Consider the following 21,037-nt stretch of genomic DNA (forward strand, 5'->3'; position numbering starts at 1 on the left):
TGTTGGAACAGTCATCAGGGCTACTGACAAGCCCAGCTCTGTTTTCCGTGCTCTCTGGGGCAACCCGAGCATCACTTTTAAATCTGCCTCTGTTCAGGAAGCACGTGAATCCAACAAACAAACTCTCCCTCTCAAAGTTACTGCCTAGGAGGAGGATGTGGAGAGTCCGTCGTGGAACAGGCGCATGGAATCCCAGACTGGTTTGGGTGGGAAGGGACCTTACAGACCATCCAGTCCCACCCCCCTGCCCTGGGCAGGACCACCTTCCCCCAGTCCAGGTTGCCCAAAGCCCCGTCCAACCTGGCCTTGAACCCTTCCAGGGAGGGGGCAGCCACAGCTGCTCTGGGCAACCTGTGCCAGGGCCTCACCCCCCTCACAGGGGAGAATTTCTGCCTCAGATCTGATCTAAATCTCCCTCTGTCAGTTTAAACCCATTACCCCTCGTCCTATCCCTCCCCCCTGATGACGAGTCCCCCCCCTTTCCCGCAGCCCCTTTCAGCCCTGGGGGGCCGCTCTAAGGTCTCCCCGGAGCCTTCTCTCCTCCAGCTGAACCCCCCAACTCTCTCAGCCTGTCCTCACAGGGGGGCTCCAGCCCCCCCAGCATCTCCGTGGCCTCCTCTGGCCCCGCTGGAGCAGGTCCGTGTCCTTCTGTTGTTGGTGCCCCCAGAGCTGGACCCAGCCCTACAGGGGGGGCTCCCAGAGCGGAGCAGAGGGGGTGAATCCCCCCCTGGCCCTGTGCCCACCCTGCTCTGGGTGCAGCCCGGCACACGGGGCCTTGCTGGGCTGTGAGCACGCAGTGCTGGCTCACAGTCAGTTTGCCACCCGCTAACACCCCCAAGTCCTTCTCCTTGGGGCTGCTCTCAACCCACTCAACACCCAGCCTGGATTTGTGCTTGGTTCATCTGCTTCCCTGTGGCTATAGGAATTGCTTTCATCTGGCTGCAAAATCCCAGTCTGCGTTCTGCTCCCCTCCTTTCACTCAGGGCACCATTTTTATATTCATTTGTTCATCATCAGTGACTTGGGGCACTTGAAAGAAACCACCTAACAGTTAAAAGAACCATGTGAAAAAATCAATCTCACCTCAACAGCAGATTCTGCACAAGGCTTTTCATACTTAAGCCCCCATCCCAGTAATTTTTCCCAGCATGCGGATTGCATGGTCAGTGTGGTTAATTCTCCTTGTTATTTTCTTCATGCTCAGCTTGCCTGGCAGGCAGTTGTCTTTTTATATCACAAGAATTACTTGTTAGCCTATAAAAAGGAGCTTATTAGCTGGCTTCCACTTTCTGATGATTTCTGCAGGAACGGGTAGATTTGCATGGGGAAAAAAAAAAAATAAAAAATGTTTGAAACACCACTTGTCATCAGATTAAGTGCTCTTTCTTTCTGAGCAATACGGGAATGGCAGGGGATTACGGTAATGGCAAAGATATTGCCTGCTACATCAGCAGAGCAGTAAAGTTACTGCTGCTCCTTGACAGTGTGGAGCTGAGCACCGCAACTGGGGAGGGATCCCTTGAGGGATGCTGGAGTCAAGCCCCTCACAAGCATTAGGATCCAGGGAATCACTGCAACTGGGAGCCCTCAAAATACTCGTGGGGCAATAAAGGGAAAAAAAAAAAAAAAAGCAATGGATTTTCAGGCACAGAGTCCCATCTCTGCATGAAGAGAGAAGCCTGCTGTGTGGTGCTGTGAATCTCCTTTCCAGATGCTCAGAGGAGCTGTGCTGCCTTCTAGAGACTGAAGAGGTGAGTGTGGATTGGGGCAGGCACAAGAGTCCAGGGTATGCTCTTCCCCAAACCATCTGTCTCCATAGGTTGAGTATTATCTGGTTGGTTTTCGGCATGAATGTCTCTGTCGGTGCTTTCTGCTGCATCTCCTTGACTCACTGGGAAGTTTTGCTTCATGTGCTTAAATATCGAGTTTGGTAATTGCTTCATTTCCTTGTCCACCATCCACCCTATAATGGCCACAGTTATAACGGTTAGAGATGCTTGAGGTAACAGCCACTTTTCATTTATATGCTTAATAAAATCTGTCCTTTTCTTTCTTGGAATTATTCTTCAACTTCTTCCCTCTCACAGGGAAGAAAATCTGAGCTCTGGTTTCATTTCACTGCACAGAAGGCAAATTCCCACAGTGCAATACCTTTTCATCTCCCTTCCCCCACCCTCCCTGCTTGTGAACTGGGAATTTCGAGGGTTCAGAGTTTTAAATGCCTTTGCCTGCAGAAAAAAAAAAATCGGGTTTGAGATTCAGTTATGTGACAGCTGTTGCTGCTCAGTGTTTCTGTAAAGTGCAATCTGAGGGACTCATCTGAAAGACCTAACATTAGGAGATTTACAGAGCCCTACCTTATCTCACATTTAACAGTAGTCTTGGTGGTTTTTTTCACGTGTCTGATGAATACTTCGGATGGGAACACTATACCCACATCTAGGTGCTATGAAAAAGCTTTTTAGCAGCTTTCCCCTTCGCACCCCCCGTGTCTCAGTTCCCAGGCTTACCCTCACTTTTCCATCTGATGTACCTTTTCTCCATATTTAGTCAGCTAAGGCTGAGCTTGGCTTCCAGCTACTCTGAAACGTTGTGTCACTCAGTAGGAAAGTTGTTCCTTGCAACATCTTCTGCTTGGCAAGAATTGCTTTTCCCTATAGATTTCCAAAATGGACAGTTTAGCTGAACTAACAACCAGTTCAGTGAGTAAAGGATTCACTTAATAAATAAATCTCTAAGTTCTGGGTTTATAAATCTGCTTCACAGTTTGTAGTCCCGAATTGAGTCCCACAGGTTTCTCTCTCTCCTAGAACTGGTCTCTGCAGGTGAACTGATAATTAGGATTGATTACTATCCCTAAAGGAGCACAGACTAATGCTGAGAACGTGGCGAGAAAATTCAGGCAACAAAATCCATGTTGGTCTCTTAGTTGTTGTTAAACAATACTGGGCTGAAAAAGGTTGGTTCAACTGGCTGGAGCCAGCTCGAGGAAGGCTCCCTAAAATAGCGTCCCGCTCTATTCTTATATGGGAACCATAACAGTAAGTGAATGTTGCTTCTGGGAATCACATTGTTTGTGTCTTTGTCTCCTTCAGGGCAGCGATGACCTGCACAGAGCACACAGCCTGCAGCGCTGACATGGCAAACTTCACCCTCCCCTTCAGAGCAAGCCAGAAACTGATGTAAATGAACTTGAACTCGTAGCCCAGGACCTCAAGTGATAACTGCTCCACAGCATGGGGGAGCTTTAACTGACGCTTCAGACCCTCAAGATGGGTAGCGGCAGGTATCTCAAACGACATTGCTGAGTGGACACAGAAGCAGCAGCCTTCACCTTGCCAGGTTTCTAAACCAGTTATAAGGCAGAATCAGGACTAACACAAGGTAATTAAAAGCACCGGTGATTTCCTCTAGGACGAAACTTAAATTTAAGACTCTTTGGAATATTTATGTTACTTAGATATCGAATCCACCCAAAAAAAACCCCCAAAAATGGTTTTAACCTGCAATTCCAATATTTCTTATCATGTAATCCTGGAAAGTAGGATAAATAGCCTCAGTTTTGCGTAGCCTCACTTCTGCACCCCAAGAAAAAATGCAAATGGAGTTATCTCTGACTTGGAAATGGTTGTTATTAACTGTGCTGTAATGGTAGAAACTTAGGGAGAAAGGTAGATTTTCTAACATGTTTCTGGATCCTTCTCATTGTTCCTGGTGCTGCACTTCTAAGACATCCTTAAAACCTCTTTTCCCCAGCAAAGCCAGGCAAATGTTTCCTGTAGGATCTCCGAGAACTGATCTCATCACTCTCTCTACCTGACAGGGAAGTGAAGTACATCAGCCTCGCATGAACACAACCAGCCACTCACCATGGCTTCCCTCCCTGGAAACTCCTCCGACTGCTCCAACTGCACCCACTCTGTGGGGCCTGTGAACATTTCAAAGGCCATTTTACTAGGTGTTATTCTAGGGGGGCTGATAGTTTTTGGGGTTTTGGGTAATATCCTGGTTATCCTCTCTGTAGCCTGCCACAGACATCTTCAGAGTGTTACCCACTACTATATAATTAACCTGGCTGTAGCTGACCTCCTCCTGACTTCCACTGTCCTGCCCTTCTCAGCTACTATGGAGATTTTGGGCTACTGGACCTTTGGGAGAATCTTCTGCAACATCTGGGCAGCTGTAGATGTTCTGTGCTGCACTGCTTCCATTATGAGCCTCTGTATCATCTCGATAGACAGGTACATCGGGGTGAGCTACCCACTGAGATACCCAAGCATAGTGACAGAGAAGAGAGGCCTCCTGGCCTTACTGTGCGTCTGGGCGTTGTCTCTGGTAATATCCATTGGGCCTCTTTTTGGCTGGAAGGAACCAGCACCAGAAGACGAGACAATCTGTCAAATCACCGAGGAGCCTGGCTACGTGTTGTTCTCTGCTCTAGGCTCCTTCTACCTCCCCCTGACTATTATCTTGGTGATGTATTGCCGAGTGTATGTAGTGGCCAAAAGGGAAAACAAAGGTCTGACTTCTGGTCTGAAGACAGAGAGATCTCATTCCGAAGAAGTGACTCTCCGGATCCATCGTAAAAATGCTCCTGAAGGGAGCAGATCGGCGTCCAACCCCAAGAGCAAGCATCACTTCTCAGTGCGCCTCCTCAAGTTCTCAAGGGAAAAGAAAGCTGCCAAGACCCTGGGAATAGTTGTGGGATGCTTCGTTCTCTGCTGGCTTCCATTTTTTGTAGTAATGCCACTTGGTAAGTAAAGCAAACCCCTCTACCTTATAGAGCACTTTCCCTGGAGGGAGGGCCGTGTTCGTGCTTCTGTACAATAATGCTGACCAGAAAAGCTCTAAGGGAATAATTTCCTATTGCAAAGCTGTCAAAATCAAAACGTTCGCCATCACAAAGCAGTGAATGTAAAAAATGAAAGTCTCAAGTGAAACAAAACATCTGTGCTGATGATCAGCATAAAATTCTGAGAATAATGAAAAGGATTTAATACTCTTTTTCCATGTAGAAAATACTCTTCCAGAGCTCGGACTTATTTCTGACCGACTCTGCTATATTAGATGTGTGGGTTTATAGCTAAGTTTGCAGCCAGTCCTTCAGGTGTAAAAGATGTAAAAGGTCAAGCTATAAATGCATTCAAGGTCAAAATAGCTGTTCACAGACCTGGGGCCAGAACTCCTGGAGTGCAACTAATATTCCCCACTATAAGGAAAAAAAAAAAATAATAAGCTTCCTATCAGGAAATCCACACTATGAGATACCATACTCCAAATCAAATGAATGTATTTTTTTAAATTTATTGTATGACCGGCCAGAAGACAGCAGTGAGGCTCCTTCAGAATAATTTTATACTTCTCTGGCTTGCATCTATTGTGGAAACCCACTGAGCCCACTGGCCAAACGCTGGCTTCAACCATCACGCTGAATATGAATATTTATTCACCAGCTGTAATTCTAAAGCAGAGGAAAGTCAGGGATTTGTTCTGCTTTGCTATCACTGAAATATAAAAAAAAAAGTAATTAGAATTTTAATTAAGCCTTGCTCAGTCACCTCTGATGCGATTTCAGGACTTAAAAGCAGAATACTAATTTCATACCTATATGCGAGCGTGAGGTATGTATGTGGCGCATCACGCTGAAGTTTGCTCTGAAGCAGCTGTACTAAGGATCAGTTTTCGAAACACGGAACCTCGTTTCTGTGACTTGCTCAATTTCGGTAACTTTGCTTATGGAAAGGGCTTGTGCTGTACAGAAAAAATAAGGTCAGATTGTGGGGAAGTTTTAGCTAGTAACAGAAAAATGTGTGCAATTAAGAAAAAAAGAAAGAACAGCCTTGCCTAAACATGAAAAGAATGATTCGGGGATTTATTTTTTTTTTTTTAAACCTTATAAAAAGCTGATTTTTTTTTCAACTAACTTCAATCAGATTTACCAAGATTACCAGGTTGCTTCCCAAAAACCTGTTGCTAATGTTGCCATGTGAAAAAAAAAAAAAAAAAAAAAAAAAAATCTTTTCTGCTGGTCGATATTGGAAAGTGCTGGAGTACGAGATGTAGACGTTTCGTAAGGAGAAGCCCTGAAAGGCCTGGCTCGTGCTGTCCAGGATGTCAGCATGTTGGAATGCTGGTTGCCAAGATGTCTGAAACATACCCAAAAAGGGTTTGCGAGAACGCGTTAAACACACTTCTTTTCATCTGCAAATGTGGTTGTCCGCACAGAGCTGTCGTTAATTAATTTGCTTTGGGTTTAAGAAATTTTACTGAACTCAGGCTTTGCATCTTTCTTTCATCCTTTATAAGGAAACTTCCTTGAGGTTAGTTACCCTGTCTTTGTGGGGTTACTACGTTATTTTTAAAACATATGTTTTCAAAACCTATTTGCTACTTTTGTTTAAAGAGAGAGAAAACCATTAAACAGACAAGTGGCACAAAATAACATCTTGGAAAAAAAAACCAAACAAACAACCACCAAACAAACCAACCAAGGAAACATCTTGAGACAGACTGTCCCACCCACCCAGAGATGTCCACGTGGCACTCTGCACCCATACCAAGCAGAACACTCGCCAGGAGTGTTCCACTGCCCAGTAACCATCACCAGACCTATTCTGCAGGCAGGTGAAGATAGGCTTAGGGAGGAGAAGCGATCCCACCAAGACCACGCAGCAGATTAGTGGCAGAGATCAAGCTTTCCAGCTCCGCAGAGCACTGTGGCCAAAGAGTTGTGGCCAACTGTGGCCAACACAGCTGGCCAAGAACTTTGTTGGGCAGCAGACCAGGTCTGCAGCTTTCTGGCTATGGGACGGGCTTATAAATGGTCCCGTCAGTTCACTTCTGTCATCTGTAGGAGCTGTAGCCTTTTAGAAGCACGTCCTCAACTAAGATTGCCCACTCTTACACTGTGCTACACAAACCACTGGCAGGCGCTTGCCACGCCGTGCAACAGGAGCTCCCAAAATGTAAATTTATTTTACTATGATCTCCAGCACCTTCAGGATCCCCATGTCTATTAACATCAACTCTACCAGCTAAGAACTGAGGTAAAATAGGAAACACCAGGCTTGTTAAAAGTGTGTAATACATGGAGGTAGAAACTTGTGGGGTGTAGGTGTGGGAAGGGTGATAGAGGATATCAAGAAGGGGATAGAGACGTGACATCTGTACTGGTAGATGCTGCTGAAAGTGACTGGGGCACCAGTCTGAGTGTCCCTGCCATGGGACAATATCTTCATTGAAATCGGTATGTGAAGTTGCCCGTTGCGATCTGAGGGGTGTCTGTCTTACCTTCTCAGATGGACGGAGTTTCGGTCCAGACAAAGGGTCTGTTCACAGGTTTTCAGTGCCATAGTCCGATACACCTTCTTCTCACTTTACTTTGATGCTTGTGGAGTGAGCCAGGGAATGATAATCCTGTTGCATGAAGATAACCGAGGTTAAGATTTATATTTTCACCGCATGCTGGAGGGCAAACCCACCCTTCACGAAACTTCTGCAAAATAAAAGTGTGTCAAAACAGCTGATTTCCCCTGGAAAGCGTCAGGTTTTCTCTTTTGAATGTGCTTTCTCTCCCTCTTTAGAGATGACCAGTGGATCCGCTCTTAGTCTCAAAGCTTTTCTGTAAAAGCTTCTTTGAACTCAACGGGTCTTCACAAATGGTGTAGCAAACCCTCCCAAGTCCAAGCTCAAGTGTATCCCAACTAGATCTGCAGTCTTTGTAGCTCCCTAATTAAATCTCAGTTCCTCTCTAGACACATCGCTCTCCTAAAGCAAGGAGAGGTCCTTTGCCATGATGATAGTTTAGGGAAGGCTTAGACCAACTGAAATGCAGGCTAAAAGGTACCTAAACTGGGGTTTAAAGAGAACCAGCAAGAACTGTGAGGTCCTTTATGCCCATTAGCCTCTATGTACGACACCTCTTCTTACTGAGCTTGAATTCTGGCTCTGCTCCACAGCAGTGCGAGTCTGATGGTATAAAGTTATTTTTATTCTGCAAACCTTCCTCTGCATTGCTGCTACCCAAGTGAGACTGCAAACCTGTTGCTGAATTAACCTTATTGGGGGAATTCTGCAAAGACTCTTCCTATAAATGTCATTACCTAACGGTAATCACGTCCAATACATTAACCCTCGTATTAGGGTGCAAAGAAAACTGAGGTCCGTGTACATCCTCAGCTCTCTGCAACTGCTTCCCAAGCAGAAGATTTGCAGATATGTCCACTAAACTCTCCTCATTCTACCCTAGGCACCCACCTTTCCGTAAGGATAGGCATACAAGGGATATATATTCAACAGAAGGAAATGTTAGTCTTCTGAATAAATTGTTTGCCTGTTTAGGAGCTCTAAATACTTTCACTCGCTGCCACTTGTTTAGTAGAGGCTGATGTTTGCACCGAGCAGACTACGAGAGCATCCCACCCCATCCAGGCAGTTTATTATTCAGCCCTTCAGAGAAGGCAGCTGGAAAGGATGTTTCCTTGCTTACCGTAGGGCTATTGCTCTCATATCATCTTCTACACCCGTCGCATCATTTTCTCATTCTCTTCTGCAACACTTAATCACCATATTCGCAACCGCCAGCCACTTACTAGGGACTTGAGCTTCCCCATGTAACAACTCACGTTAATTTACAGGGCAAGAACAGCTTTAAGAAGTTTTTTAGTCCCGACCTTCCCACGTTGGTTACCCCATGCTTGGCTCCTTTCTCAAAGCTCTGAAGCACTCCATTCAAATGGGAGGAGGGCAAGCCAGGTGTCACCAAAACCTTCTTCTCACCAAGTTTCTTTTTTTTTTTCCAAGTGAGGTATAAAGTGAAGCCTCGCATCTCTTCTCAAAGTTCTTGAAGATCTTCTTTGACATGTTGCCAAAATCTGTTAAGATCTTGGGAGGGGGAAAAAGTGCCCTAACGTAAGCAATATTGCTTTCCAGATTGGAGCATCCCATATTCTCTTCGGCACTAGCAAACAGGGAGTGCTTGAAGCTGAACTAGAAACCTGAGAACTTGAACGTCAAGGAGCAGCAACAGCAGGGCTGCCCCAGGAGGAAGGAAAACCCAGGACAGCACAGGCAGGAGCCACGTCCTCCCCAAAAGCGTGCACTCCCCATATCCGTGCAGAAGCAGGCAGAGATAGCGTCCATCACCTGACGGTGCTGTAATCACCAAACACAAACCAACAAAACAGAGGCAGGAAAGAAAAAAGCTTGTCTACATCACTCAGAAAGGGTTAATGAGAAGAGCCTGACCCTACACACAGCTCCCATGCCAGTGGCAGAGGGCTTGTGGGTAGGAGCCAGAAATGAAGCTCATCTAGGCAGTTAAGGCCCTTCCATTTCTGATTTTTGTTTTCCCCTTGTTAGAAAGGGATACGGACAGACATAGGAAGAAATTCTCAGAGCTAGAAGAGTCCTGAAATTCAGCGCGTGCCCTCAACATCACCTTGGAAAGTGGTGCCAGCCGACAGAGCAGACCTTTTGCCGTAGCTGGAAGACACTTAATGGTCGCTCTGGGAGTTTTTCAGAAGGTTTATTCTCGACAACATAGATGACGGTGCTTGGAGGTTGTTTTGAGGCGAAACATGCACAGAACTGAAGGAAAAAAAGCAAAAAGGGCTGGGATATTACAGCAATGGTCCTAAGCTGGGGTTGATGGTTCATCTTAACAAACCCTCAGAAGCGAACAGACTTAGAGAACTTTGCCGCTCGCTTTCTGTGGCAAGCTGTCTTAAATCGATCTGGTGGTGGATGTTGTGTTCAGAAGCAGAAAGAAGGAAAAAGGGAAAGTCTGAGCCAGGATGTCACAGGAGAAAAAACAATCCGTACTACTAAACCTGGGCAAGGGAGAGGAAGGCTTTTAGCATTTGTCAATCATTCTCGTGATGAAGAGAGCAGAAAAGAGGATCCGCTGGAGGGTATTTATGTTTGTAGTAGAGTAGTAAATTAGTCTTGTGAGCTGACACAAACACTGTCAAGGGAATCCTCTAATCCTGTCTACGTGCTTGTCTGTAGCTGGTTCCTAATTACTATTTTGTGGTTGTTTTTTTAAATGGAGTCAAAGAGAATGACTCTCTACTTTCGGTAGAGGTAAACTAGAAAACCAGAACGTATTTTTCTATCTCTGCCACTGATGCAATATCTCAGGAGGTCACAAGGTGAGGAGTAGGAACATGCACCGATAGCTGGAGATTGGCGGATTTATCTCTATTTTCCTGTGAGGTTTGCATTAGTTGTTTATATCATCACTTGTTACGTGTTTTAGTAAGGTGGCTGATTTAACTACGGCACCTTGCTCGGGCCCCAGAGCCACGCGTTCATACCCAGTCCACTCAGCTGTAATGGGAAGCTTAATTTTGGAGTGAAAGCTGGCCAGACATGACAGAAAAGCTGCAGTAGTTTGTATGTTATCAGATACAGAAGTTAATTTACCTTAATCACGCTGCTAAGGCAGAATTGACCCGTCTTCCTCTATGTTGCAACGTTGGGACAACACAGAACTTCCACGTAGTCTGTGAGGGTACGGTATTTCCCAAAGGCTGTGCTTCAAGGACCCGTCTGATTTCTGGTGAAAAACGTTGTCAGGTGTAGCTTTATGGCCTCTTGCTCTTTTCAAGACCATCTGAGTCTCTAGTCAATGTGTTCTCCTGCCAGAATGTTTTCAGATCAAGTCCCACAGTTTCTGGATGAGCCATCCTGCATCCTGCCCACTTACATCAAAGCAACTGGGCTTCAGACCATGTTCCTTTGTTATCGTGAACCAGAATACGGCAGACTCGGGTCAGGGGAGAAGAGCCGGGGTTTCCGTTTCACCCATATCACAGCAGGAGTTCAAACACCTGCTACTTGTCCTGAAGTTTATACCCTGCAATTCCCTCTGTTTCCCACCTACCGACTCCATCAGACAGAGGTGTTTTAACGAGCAAAACCTGGGAACGCCATTTCAGAGTCACACACAGGCTCCAACCGCTGTGAGATTCTGAGAGCATAAATATGGTTTTTAGGGTCTTTCGGGGGCACAAATAAAAGGCAGCTCTCGCCATTCATCCGTCCCCCGTAGTTTAAGCAGCAGTATAATGGGAACTGCCACGGTGTGAGATTCAGCAGTGAGTCTCACACTGGGATCAGCTGGGATCAGCTGGGATCCCCTGAGCAACAGGTTAACTGTGGATGATGAACGGCAAGTCACCAATTTCCTGCAGAAGCAAGACAATTTTGATGGATGATACTGAAGCAATGGGTAGTGTTGTGTCATCCTGTGAGGGCAGTGTTAAAGGGAAGGTGTTTACGTGAGTTTGCTGAGGAGGAAAATAAGGAAGAGAAAACAGTTGTTTTCCTGAGAAGCAGCACTGTGTAGAATTGCAAAGGGAATTGCTATCCTGGCATTTCCCCATACAGAAGGTTAAATCTTTTCCATGAATCCCCTCTTCTGTTCTTTAGAATTGCATAGACGGCCTCATAGTAGTAAATATAAATACAGGATCCTCCTGTCCCTCCTACCCCTTTACTTGGAGGGCAGAGAGCAAGGCAAGCAGCCCTTGCACTCCCTCGACGTCGTCAAGGCTGGGTTGTCCAGATATTCAGAGAAACAAAAATCTGAATCCCCTTTCTTTTTGTCGTTCAGCTGATAATAATGTAAGAAAATAAAATTAATAAAAGCTGTGACAACCTAATGCTCAACATAGTTTTCATAACGGAAAATGCTGAACTCCAGCCATGGAGGAAATATTCAGAGCTAGATTCCCCCCACTAGTATTTCAGTGTGTTTCCTCAGCAACAACAACAACAATAAAAAAAAAAAAAAAAAAAAAAAAAGAGGGGGGGAAAAAATACAGAATAAAGCCCCAGCTCATTCTCTGGAGCACAGGTCAGGGAGAAGAGGGGTGTTTACACCGCTTAAATCATGGCACAAGTGTGTGTGTGTGTGTGTGTGTGTGTTAAGCCATTGAATGGGGAGAAAATAAGCAATGAATGTAAACGGCCAAGATATTTCCTTGGCAAGTGGGTTTTTTTTGGTTTTTTTTTTGCTAATCACAAGGGGCATTTTCATAAACACAGACTGGAAAGGCTTTGTTGGTCTAGGCTGATAACTCAGCTGCACCGAAGCCAATGGCAAAGATCCCGCTGACATCCCTGTGGCCAACATTTCTCCACCGTTACCCCGAAACGTCGTGTCCCACTGCCTCACGACACAGCAAAGGGATTGGCCACATTAACAGTCATTTACACAGAAAACGAGGGAGAGAAAGCGGAGTCAGCTGTGCTGTGTTTCGTGATTCATTTCCGTGGCCCTCCCGCATGCGATACCTGTCAGAGCAGGTTTGTCCTTGTCTCAAAAATGTTCCTGCTTTGTGTAGTCACCACTTTCCAGTCCCTGGAATAAATGAATCAAGAATGTAATTTTTCACTCATTTTCAAACGTCACGGCGCAATTTAGGATTTGTTGGTGATTGAAAGGCAATGAGTGATCCTCCCACCTCCCCCAGCAAATATCAGCATTTGTCTTCAGTTTGGATACCTAAGGGAGAGATAACTCAGCTTTTGCTGAAGATAATTCCTGCATTGCTAACCCCAAGGATTCCAAAATCACGACTAACAACCACGTAGTGACAAACTCATGAGACAGGCTGAGATAGACTCATCTTTTCAAACTATTCTCTGACCCACCCGCTTGTTTTTTTGTTGTGTTTTTTTTTTTTTTTGTTTGGTTTGGTTTTGTTTTTTTAATTTTTAAGTAAAGCTAAGATGTTGTTGCAAGTGCATGACTCCAAGAGCGAGGGCTTCGGGACGAATATCAAATATCTTAAAAATGTGAGCAACGAGATCCAGAACCATCCCACCGCAGTAACAGCATGGGAGCTGGAATTTCAACGACAATGCAATCGATTTGTAAAACAACATGATTATTTGGGTTTACACGGGTAACAAAACCTCAGTTTACCTTCCCATGGTTTTTTATCAGCTTTCTAAATCTGCAGCTGTCCACAGTGAATCTGGAAATAGTTGCTTGCTGAGATGTTTGCTCTTTGCCAGAAATATCAGCTATCGTGAGTGGGTACAATACGAAACAGAGCATAAATTAGGTCTGAAAAAAGCCAAATAATCGGAGCACCATTCCCAGACTGACTCATTCCTGCTGCCTGTCCTTTCCACCTCTCACCTGTGTCCAAACACCCACGACCCTCCTGATGCCCCAGAGATCTGAATTCAAGCCCTTGGGAAGGAAACAAAACCCCCACTCCCTTCTACATCTGTTTATTATGGGTCGGGGACATCCAGGCACAAAGTCACTCTCATTTTCCCCCTGAATCAGCCACAATATTCCAGGCCCTGGGACAGGCACAGCTGTAAATGTGCAGGACTTGCCAAATGCAGACTTTTACCCTTCCTCAAGTCGATGAAGCTCTGTTCTGCGTTTGGGGCCTGAATTTGATCGTACAAAAGCCAGAAGCGTTTCCTACTGCTCCAGGGTTCTTCGATCCCACTTTTTGTTCCCACAGAAAATACTTTTCCCTAAGAGTGCAGTGGGGTGAGATGTGCTGGGAGAGCATATATACACAGAGCGCAGCTGGTGCACGTCTGCAGCAATACATATATATATATATATATATATATAAAAATACACTTTCCAGAGGGTGGTTTGCGTTTTGACCTGAGATGCAGTATAGAACGCCAGTCTTATGGAGCAAAGTTCAGTGCTATCGCTGAGCTTGGGAACACGAGATGTACCACATTTATCAGTGTTTGTAGAGCAAACTGCCCTGCGAGAGAGCGAGGGTGCCCCTGGTACAGTTAATCTGTGTGGGGACATCAGTGCTCCTCTGGGTCTTTAGGGCAAATGCTCCGGAATAGCTGCTGCTTGACCCCTTTAGGGCAGATCCCAGGACCTGAGTTTTAAGTTTTGCCTCCCTGTAAACCAGACCCCTCTCCCTGTTTCCAGCTTGCCGTGGCAGAGGTGTAGTTCCTATAGGTCAGAGGTGAGAGACGCTGGGATTTTTGTTTGACTTGCTGTGCAAGGTTTATACTGGGTACATTCTCCTGCTTCCCCAGTAACATAACACTAACAACCACAGCGTGGTTGTCTGCTCACAAGGTGCACGGGCGCCGCTGGTGTCTGCTGACACTCCTAGGTGCTGCTCACCTGCACGCTCTGAGTACAGGGGCAGGACTGCTGTGCAGGGTCTCATCACGTGTGGCTACAGCCCTGATCGCACCCAGCGTAGCCGTAACCCCCTCCCTGCCTTTCCCTGTGCTCCGACTCAATCGCCAGATTTGTGACAGACAACATCCAAAGGGGAAAAAAGAAGCAAACTCAAACAGAGCTGCAAGATTTAGTAGCCAAGATGGATTTTTACACCGCTACGGGTCACAAGAATGTATGGGATCTTATTCCCATGGTGCTGACAGAGATGATACAGAGAAAACAAACAGTTTCTCTAGTCTGGCAGCTTCTAAATCTCCCTTTGCTGTCCATTAGTGAAACAAGGCACGGTATCAGTACTGGGTTTTAAGCAACCTATAATTAAGCAGCTCTAACTTCTGACAAATGCCAAAGTCAAATTACATCTTTGTGACTGAATTGGCACTTACTCACCGGGAGGTACATGGAAAACTTATCTCTCAGATCTGAAGAAACTTCCAGTTGACAAACAGGAAAACAAATGATTAGGGAAGGGAGCGCAATCCTGACATTTTCAGGCGTGAGCAATGAAACACTTAGTGGCAAAGGATCTCAGGAGGGTAATAGTGCATTTTGTTTTATTTAATTTTCATATACCAAGCAATTGTGTTGTGGTACTGACACTTGACAGTCCTCAACCTTTTGAAAACAAAGCAGGCATTCAAGCATCATTTAGTCAATCTATAACTCAAAGGCATTAAAAGACTCGTTGAAGTTTTCTTTATCGTTCCTCTAGCAGACTGCAGGTACACAATGTAAGATGAAGCCTCTAATCTGTAATCAGTTTTGCCACTATTTACCATTTTATTCCTTACAGTGCACCAGGGAAGACATTAAGGCATCTGAATAGAACAGAAAATTAATTTTAGGAAAGAAAACTTTCCACTTCTCAACTGGTGCTCCCTACCCACCTCTGTTAGAGGACACTGGGGTGGCAGTGCTTTATTAATTATGATTACACCTAGCCTAAAATGAGAGAATCAGAAAAGCTTGTTCTGGAGAACTAGGTGCTATAATAATTCAGTTTTCTCAGTCCCGGCTGCTAGCAGGCAAGTGTCCAAACGCGAGCTGACACCGCGTGGTCAAGGATTGAGTAGATACGGACTCTGAACCGCTCTCCCCAGATCCTCCTGGTTTCCCTGCGCTGCCCCGCTGCTTTGTAGGAAACAGCTTCACGCTGTGTATCTTAAAGAAGAGAGAATTCACCACTCCTTTGTTTAATCTCGTGGTTAATTACAATCATTGTTTTAAAAAACCCCACAGAGCCTATATTTTATTTCTACTTCAAACTCGTCTGACTTGAGCTGCCAGCTGCTGCCCATTTCGATGTCTCAGCACACAACAAAACACTTTATCACCAGCCTTAGCAGCACCGGTTGAAAATGTCTCCTGCTTGCTACCAGACACATCAGCCACTGGTTTGAATCGTGACAGCAACACCGCCGAATAATAAAGGCCTGGAGGAAAATAATACATCCTTAGTATTCTGTGGGGAGGAACATGATTCCTCAGGGCCTTGGAGAATGTGATAGTCTTCTCCTTTTGCCAGACACTTGGGTAGCCAAGAGAGAAGATTAGGGAAAGCTTCTGAACTGCAGAGGTAACCAGGTGTTTGCAACAGCAGGGCGTTGCTCCCCGTGGCCCTTTGTACATCACACTTCCACAGAGGCACTAAGCAAATGCAGGTGTGTCAATAGTTCCTCACAGCAGTCCTGCAACATACAGAAGGGTTTTGCTCATCAGACAAAGAAGATGCAGAAGGAGGAATAGGGTTTTTTTCACCCTACACAATAATTCAGCAGCTCAAGGTTTATAAATTTTGATTTATATTGCTCTGGAAGTTGAATAAGCTGTCAGTGTAAGTAAGAAGAGAGTCCAAATTATTTCTACTTTGATTTTACCTCTAACTCTGTTACGTATCGGGTCCATTGACTACCAATTCCACCCTCAGCCCTTTCAAGATGCTACTTAGAGTATTTCTTCCTATTGACATTTGCACTGTTCCGTTCACAGGACAACACACAGTTATCATAAAGCCTGGAGACAGAATTTTAGCTGGCCTAAACTCATGAAACATCACTGCCTAGCACAGCCAAATGCACGGCAGAGCAGAGCAACTGTCCTAAAGCCCGAGTTGTGTCCATCACTGGAAAGAAAGTGTTAAAGATGGAGTGTGACGGGGTCTACAGATAGCAAAGCCTGGTTGCTGTTGGAGCTATTTCGTTTTCTTTTCACTGTGTCTTGTTCCAAGGCAACAAATCTCCACACTGATGAACCAAAAAAGGTTACATTAATAAATTAGCATGCAGCCCCCCCCAAAAAAAAAAAAAAAAAAAGAGCAAGAGACAGACTCTGACACTGGCTATTTTCTATTTTTAACAGACTTTGGCAAGGCACTAGCATTCCATTTAGAGCGAGCCAGAAGTTGCAGCAAACAGGAATTGTTATTGTTTACCCGTTTTTACACTCAGCCTCACACAGCTGATTCCCTAAACTGAGATTTGTTTCACCTTTTGTCTTGACGCAAAATGGGAAAGCGGGAGATATGCTGCAATTAAATGAGGAAATAAAGAAAAAAAAAAATGGAGCATGATTTGGGCATTTAGAAGCCTTTCGTTATTTTTCATCTGCCAATGACTTCAGCCAGAAAGTTCTTTGAGAACGTTATTTAGTTGTTTTTCACTCAAGGAAAGCAGCATTAATTTGCTGAGAAAAAATTCTAGGTCGTGGATCCGCCTGCTCACTCGTGCTTAACTGCAAAACAGCGTTTGCTTTCTTGAGCACAACATTTTTGGTCTTAAAAAGACTGGTTGGTGTTGTAACAGTGAAACTGCTCTACCTAGCCAGCTTGGGGCAACGCAGAAGCAGTCACGGGGGCAGTGAGATTTGTGGTCAGTGCCCAGGTTGTGGCTGGGGTTGGAATCAGAGGTCCAGCTGCTCCAACACAAAGAGCGAGCTCCTGCGGCACGTTCTGCACCGCCCTGGGGTCTTCTGACTCGGTCTCGCTCCTCCGCTGCTCCACCACTGTTTTGCCAGTTATCAGGCCTAGCATAAGGGACACAGCCAGCAGAAAGATGAACCAATCGCCAAATTGTGTTTGATACAAAAGGGTCAGTCCATGGGTGAGCGCTGGGGGTACAGACAAGTCAGTCAGATGATACATAACCGACATCAATCCCACCGACCCCAACAGCGACACCGCACGACCAACAATGGGTGCAGTAAATGGTGACATGCATCTCCCAGAGAAGGGACGGGAGACAACTGAGTCAACAAGCCAAACACATCAGACCGAGGAAGCCACAGACCGAATCTCACACAGCCCGCGTTTACAAAAGCCAGACCTGCCTGGAGCCCAGCCCAGGGAGGCGGGAGGTCCTTCCCCAGCAGGGAACTCTGCCCAGGGCGTCCCCCTCGCAGACAGACCCTGCCCCTCCTGCGAGGGGTCCCCGCTGTTATCCCCAGTGGGACACCTGACCTTGGGTCACTGACTGCGGGACCCCTGGGGCTCCTTTACCCAACGGCTCTGTCTGCCAGGGCGCCCACCCTGGGGGGGAGCCTAAAGGGAAACTCACCCCCTTTGGGAAGGGCTGGGGGATCACCCAGATGTCAGCCTGAATTTGGGGTTGGGGTGAAACCCCAGCATTTCACCCACACACCCGACGGCCAGGGTCTTGGGGACCTCTCCCAGGTCAGAGTCACCAGGAAGGCTCCTCACCCATCTGCATCACCGATTCCTTCCCTGACAGCAGCGGGTCCTCCGGGCCCATCAGCTCCACTCAGCGGGCAGGAGCTGGTGCCACAGCACGAAGACATTGCTTCGCCTTCCACAGGCGAGCCCGTGTTCGGCAGAATGAGCAGGTCATTAATCACACCGCACTATTTGCGTCTCTGCTTTGGGCAATATTTTGATACATTCTCACACAGGCAAAACCACCCTGAGAATTCCTCTCGGGCTTTTGCCACTTGAAAGCATTTGCTGCACTTTCTGTAGCTTTGTCTGTCGAAGATGGGAAGTAAAAGATTCAAACTGAAGTTCGGCAGCTCTCAGAATTAAATTAGAAGACCCTTTGATTGCATTATTAGCTGTTCCTAAGTCAGGGGAGGACCAACAAACAGATCAATCCCTATAAAGCTGCTTACAGACAGAGTTAAACTGCAGAGGATGACACATGCATCGATGCCCACACATCTGCCACAGTATTTCTTTCAACGTGTCCATGCTTACGATTCTTCCAGGGGGGAACAGGAAGAAAAGTTTGTCAGCGCTAAAAGTTCTGTTTGTAACAAACTTTACTATAAAGTCCAAAAGAAGCCAATTATGTTTTCCAGGAAATTATTTTTCTTCCTGTGCCCAAACTAATTACTGACACTGGTATGATAGAACCACATTTTCCCCCCCTTCTTTTTTTTTTTTTTAAATGAGGCAAGAAACAGCCTTTCCCCCTGACAACACATGGCAAATGTTTTCCTCTTTCTCTGGTTCTAGATTCATTTTGCAAAATTAATCTTAGAAGTGCTGTTACCACTTATTCCCAACCCAGCATCTCGCAGAGTTTCGTTTTTTGGTTCATTCACATTCAGACAATATTGGTTTTATTTCTAAGCAAAGCGAAGTACCAAATAAGAGGAATTAGGATCTTGTTCCAGTATCATTCAAGAAAAGCAACAAATTTCTAAACAATTCTCTCTAAGCTGCAGTGTTGAATCTTCGATATCTTAAATATGTCTCTAGCTTTATAACAACATTCTCTGTGAGTAAATCTCTTAAGCATTTATTGACATGCTATTCAAATAATTTAAAGTTAAAAACTTGCTTATACAAGCCATAAGGAGCTCAAGGTGTAGTTAAACAAAGAAACAAAGGCTTGGCATTAGGAAAATGTTCCCAAGATTTTAAATCAGCAGATAAATCGTAATTAAATCCTATGTTATCATATATAATAATTTTTTTTTTTAAAAAGGATATTAGTAACGCTATTTAATTTTCAGTTTGCGTGATCACTTGTACTTGACTGTTGTTGTGCCAAGACAGTGAGGACTAACGAATGCACAGTCCAGGGCTCTGTCACTGATGTGCTGAATAATGACGGTTCCTTACAAAGGAGCCATCTGAGTTCTTGCTCTACCATCTCTGGGAGGAAACCTTGCAAGCCTGTATCAGTATCGATATCATGGCTGCCCACGAGACCCTCTCCAGTGTTCATCAACATTAAGAAGGAACCTTTCCTTTAACTTGTCTGAATTTTAGGTGCATTCTGTGAGACAGAAAAATGTGGATAGTTGTTAGATTTATCTACAGGTTTCAAAGGACAATGAGTACCCTCTCTATAACTTTGTATTTTCAATATAAATAACTCCATAATTTTCATGACTTCTAGCTGGAATGCAGTCAACTCAGTAATCCTACTTTTTCCTTACTCTGACTTCTGAAGTGGTGCCATTTGCTTGTCATTTGAAACCTCTTTTGATGACCTCCTAGATATAACTGGTATTTGGCTAACTGATCGTGAGCTAGAAGTCCCAGAGGAAGCAATTTTCCTCTCCCACTCGATACCAGCCCCCTTGCTTGCCTCACTGCCTGTAACTGGGAATACAATGCTTGTGTAATAGAGCAGATGTCTTGAATTGATCTCTGATAGAACATCCATGTAATTACACAACACCCTACCTTCCGAAAGACTTGTCCCTGCAGGAATTGGGCTTCGAGTCATAAATTTTTTTCAAGACAGAACGGACTTTTATTTATTTTTTTTCCAGTGTTTAAGTTTCTTTGGTTACCTGCAATTTCTCACTGACTCTGCCTTAACAAGCTGTGTATTTTCCATTTTAGGTTCTTTCTTTCCTGCAATCAAACCCCCGGACACACTTTTTAAAATAACATTTTGGCTTGGATATTTAAACAGCTGCATCAACCCCATCATCTATCCGTGCTCAAGTCAAGAGTTTAAGAAAGCGTTCCAGAACGTCCTGAGAGCTCAGTGCCTCCCAAGGAAGCAAGCAGCGAAGAAACAATCCCCAAGTTTCAACCTCAACCATCCCACCAGCCAAAGCATGGAGAGCAGCAGAGGTGTGGTCCGTATCCCCGTTGGCTCCGGAGAAACCTTCTACAAGATTTCCAAGTCGGATGGGGTCTGCGAATGGAAGATATTCTCGGCCGTGCAAAGCATGCCTGCAAAAAATGCCGTTTCTAAAGACTGTACTGCTGCCAAAGCAAAAAGTAAAGGTTTCCTCCAGGAATGCTGCTGCGCAGGCACTTCGGGGAACCTCGTCCATGAAAACTGTAAAGTGCCAACCATTAAAATACACACCATCTCCCTCGGTGAGAATGGGGAGGATGTCTAAAGGACTGAACGTGCCTGGCAGCCCAGGCCAGCAAACCGGTGGCTCTGCTGACGGGATGTTGCTCTTTCTATTGGGAAGTAGAATTAGATGCTACAACAGCTGAAAAGATCCGGGTGAAACGAATGGTAAAACAGGGCCAAAGGCTTTGAGGAGAGATGTCTTTGAGTGCTGGTAGCCTGAATGAAGCCCCTTAAAGACAGTGAATGGCTTCATTGGACGGTGAGCACCCTACGGTCTTCTTAGAGCCTGGCCTCCGTGAGGGACCTGCCTGACATTTAAAACCTTTATTTTTCACTGTATTCCCCTGTTTCAAAGTTCTTACTGCTCTGATTTAGGTGCAACGGGGGAGAAAGAGCAAACTGCGCCGACCCCATGCTGATTTCAGCGTGGATACTTTCAGACAGCTCCACATTTAGAGCCATTTCGTGATTCCGCTCCCCAGAAGAGCTAAACCTCGATTCAACAGCCTGCAGAGCTGAGGTTGGGAGGCTCAGGTCTTGGGACAGTGTTTACAGATCT

The 21,037-nt window shown here is 45.4% G+C and overlaps 1 protein-coding gene across 1 annotated transcript; it reads left to right on the plus strand.

The window, feature by feature from the left end:
- The first annotated feature begins 1,518 nt into the window (after positions 1-1,518).
- ADRA1A (adrenoceptor alpha 1A) lies at positions 1,519-20,623 on the plus strand. Its single transcript, XM_026863087.1, has 3 exons — positions 1,519-1,751; positions 3,096-4,753; positions 20,007-20,623. The coding sequence occupies exons 2-3, from the start codon at positions 3,871-3,873 to the stop codon at positions 20,516-20,518; spliced, it is 1,395 nt and encodes a 464-aa protein (XP_026718888.1). The 5' UTR covers positions 1,519-1,751; positions 3,096-3,870; the 3' UTR covers positions 20,519-20,623.
- The last annotated feature ends 414 nt before the right edge of the window (positions 20,624-21,037 follow it).

The sequence above is a fragment of the Athene cunicularia genome (assembly GCF_003259725.1).
Source record: "Athene cunicularia isolate RWA chromosome 22 unlocalized genomic scaffold, athCun1 chr22_part1, whole genome shotgun sequence".
In the NCBI taxonomy this organism is placed as follows: Eukaryota; Metazoa; Chordata; class Aves; order Strigiformes; family Strigidae; genus Athene; species Athene cunicularia.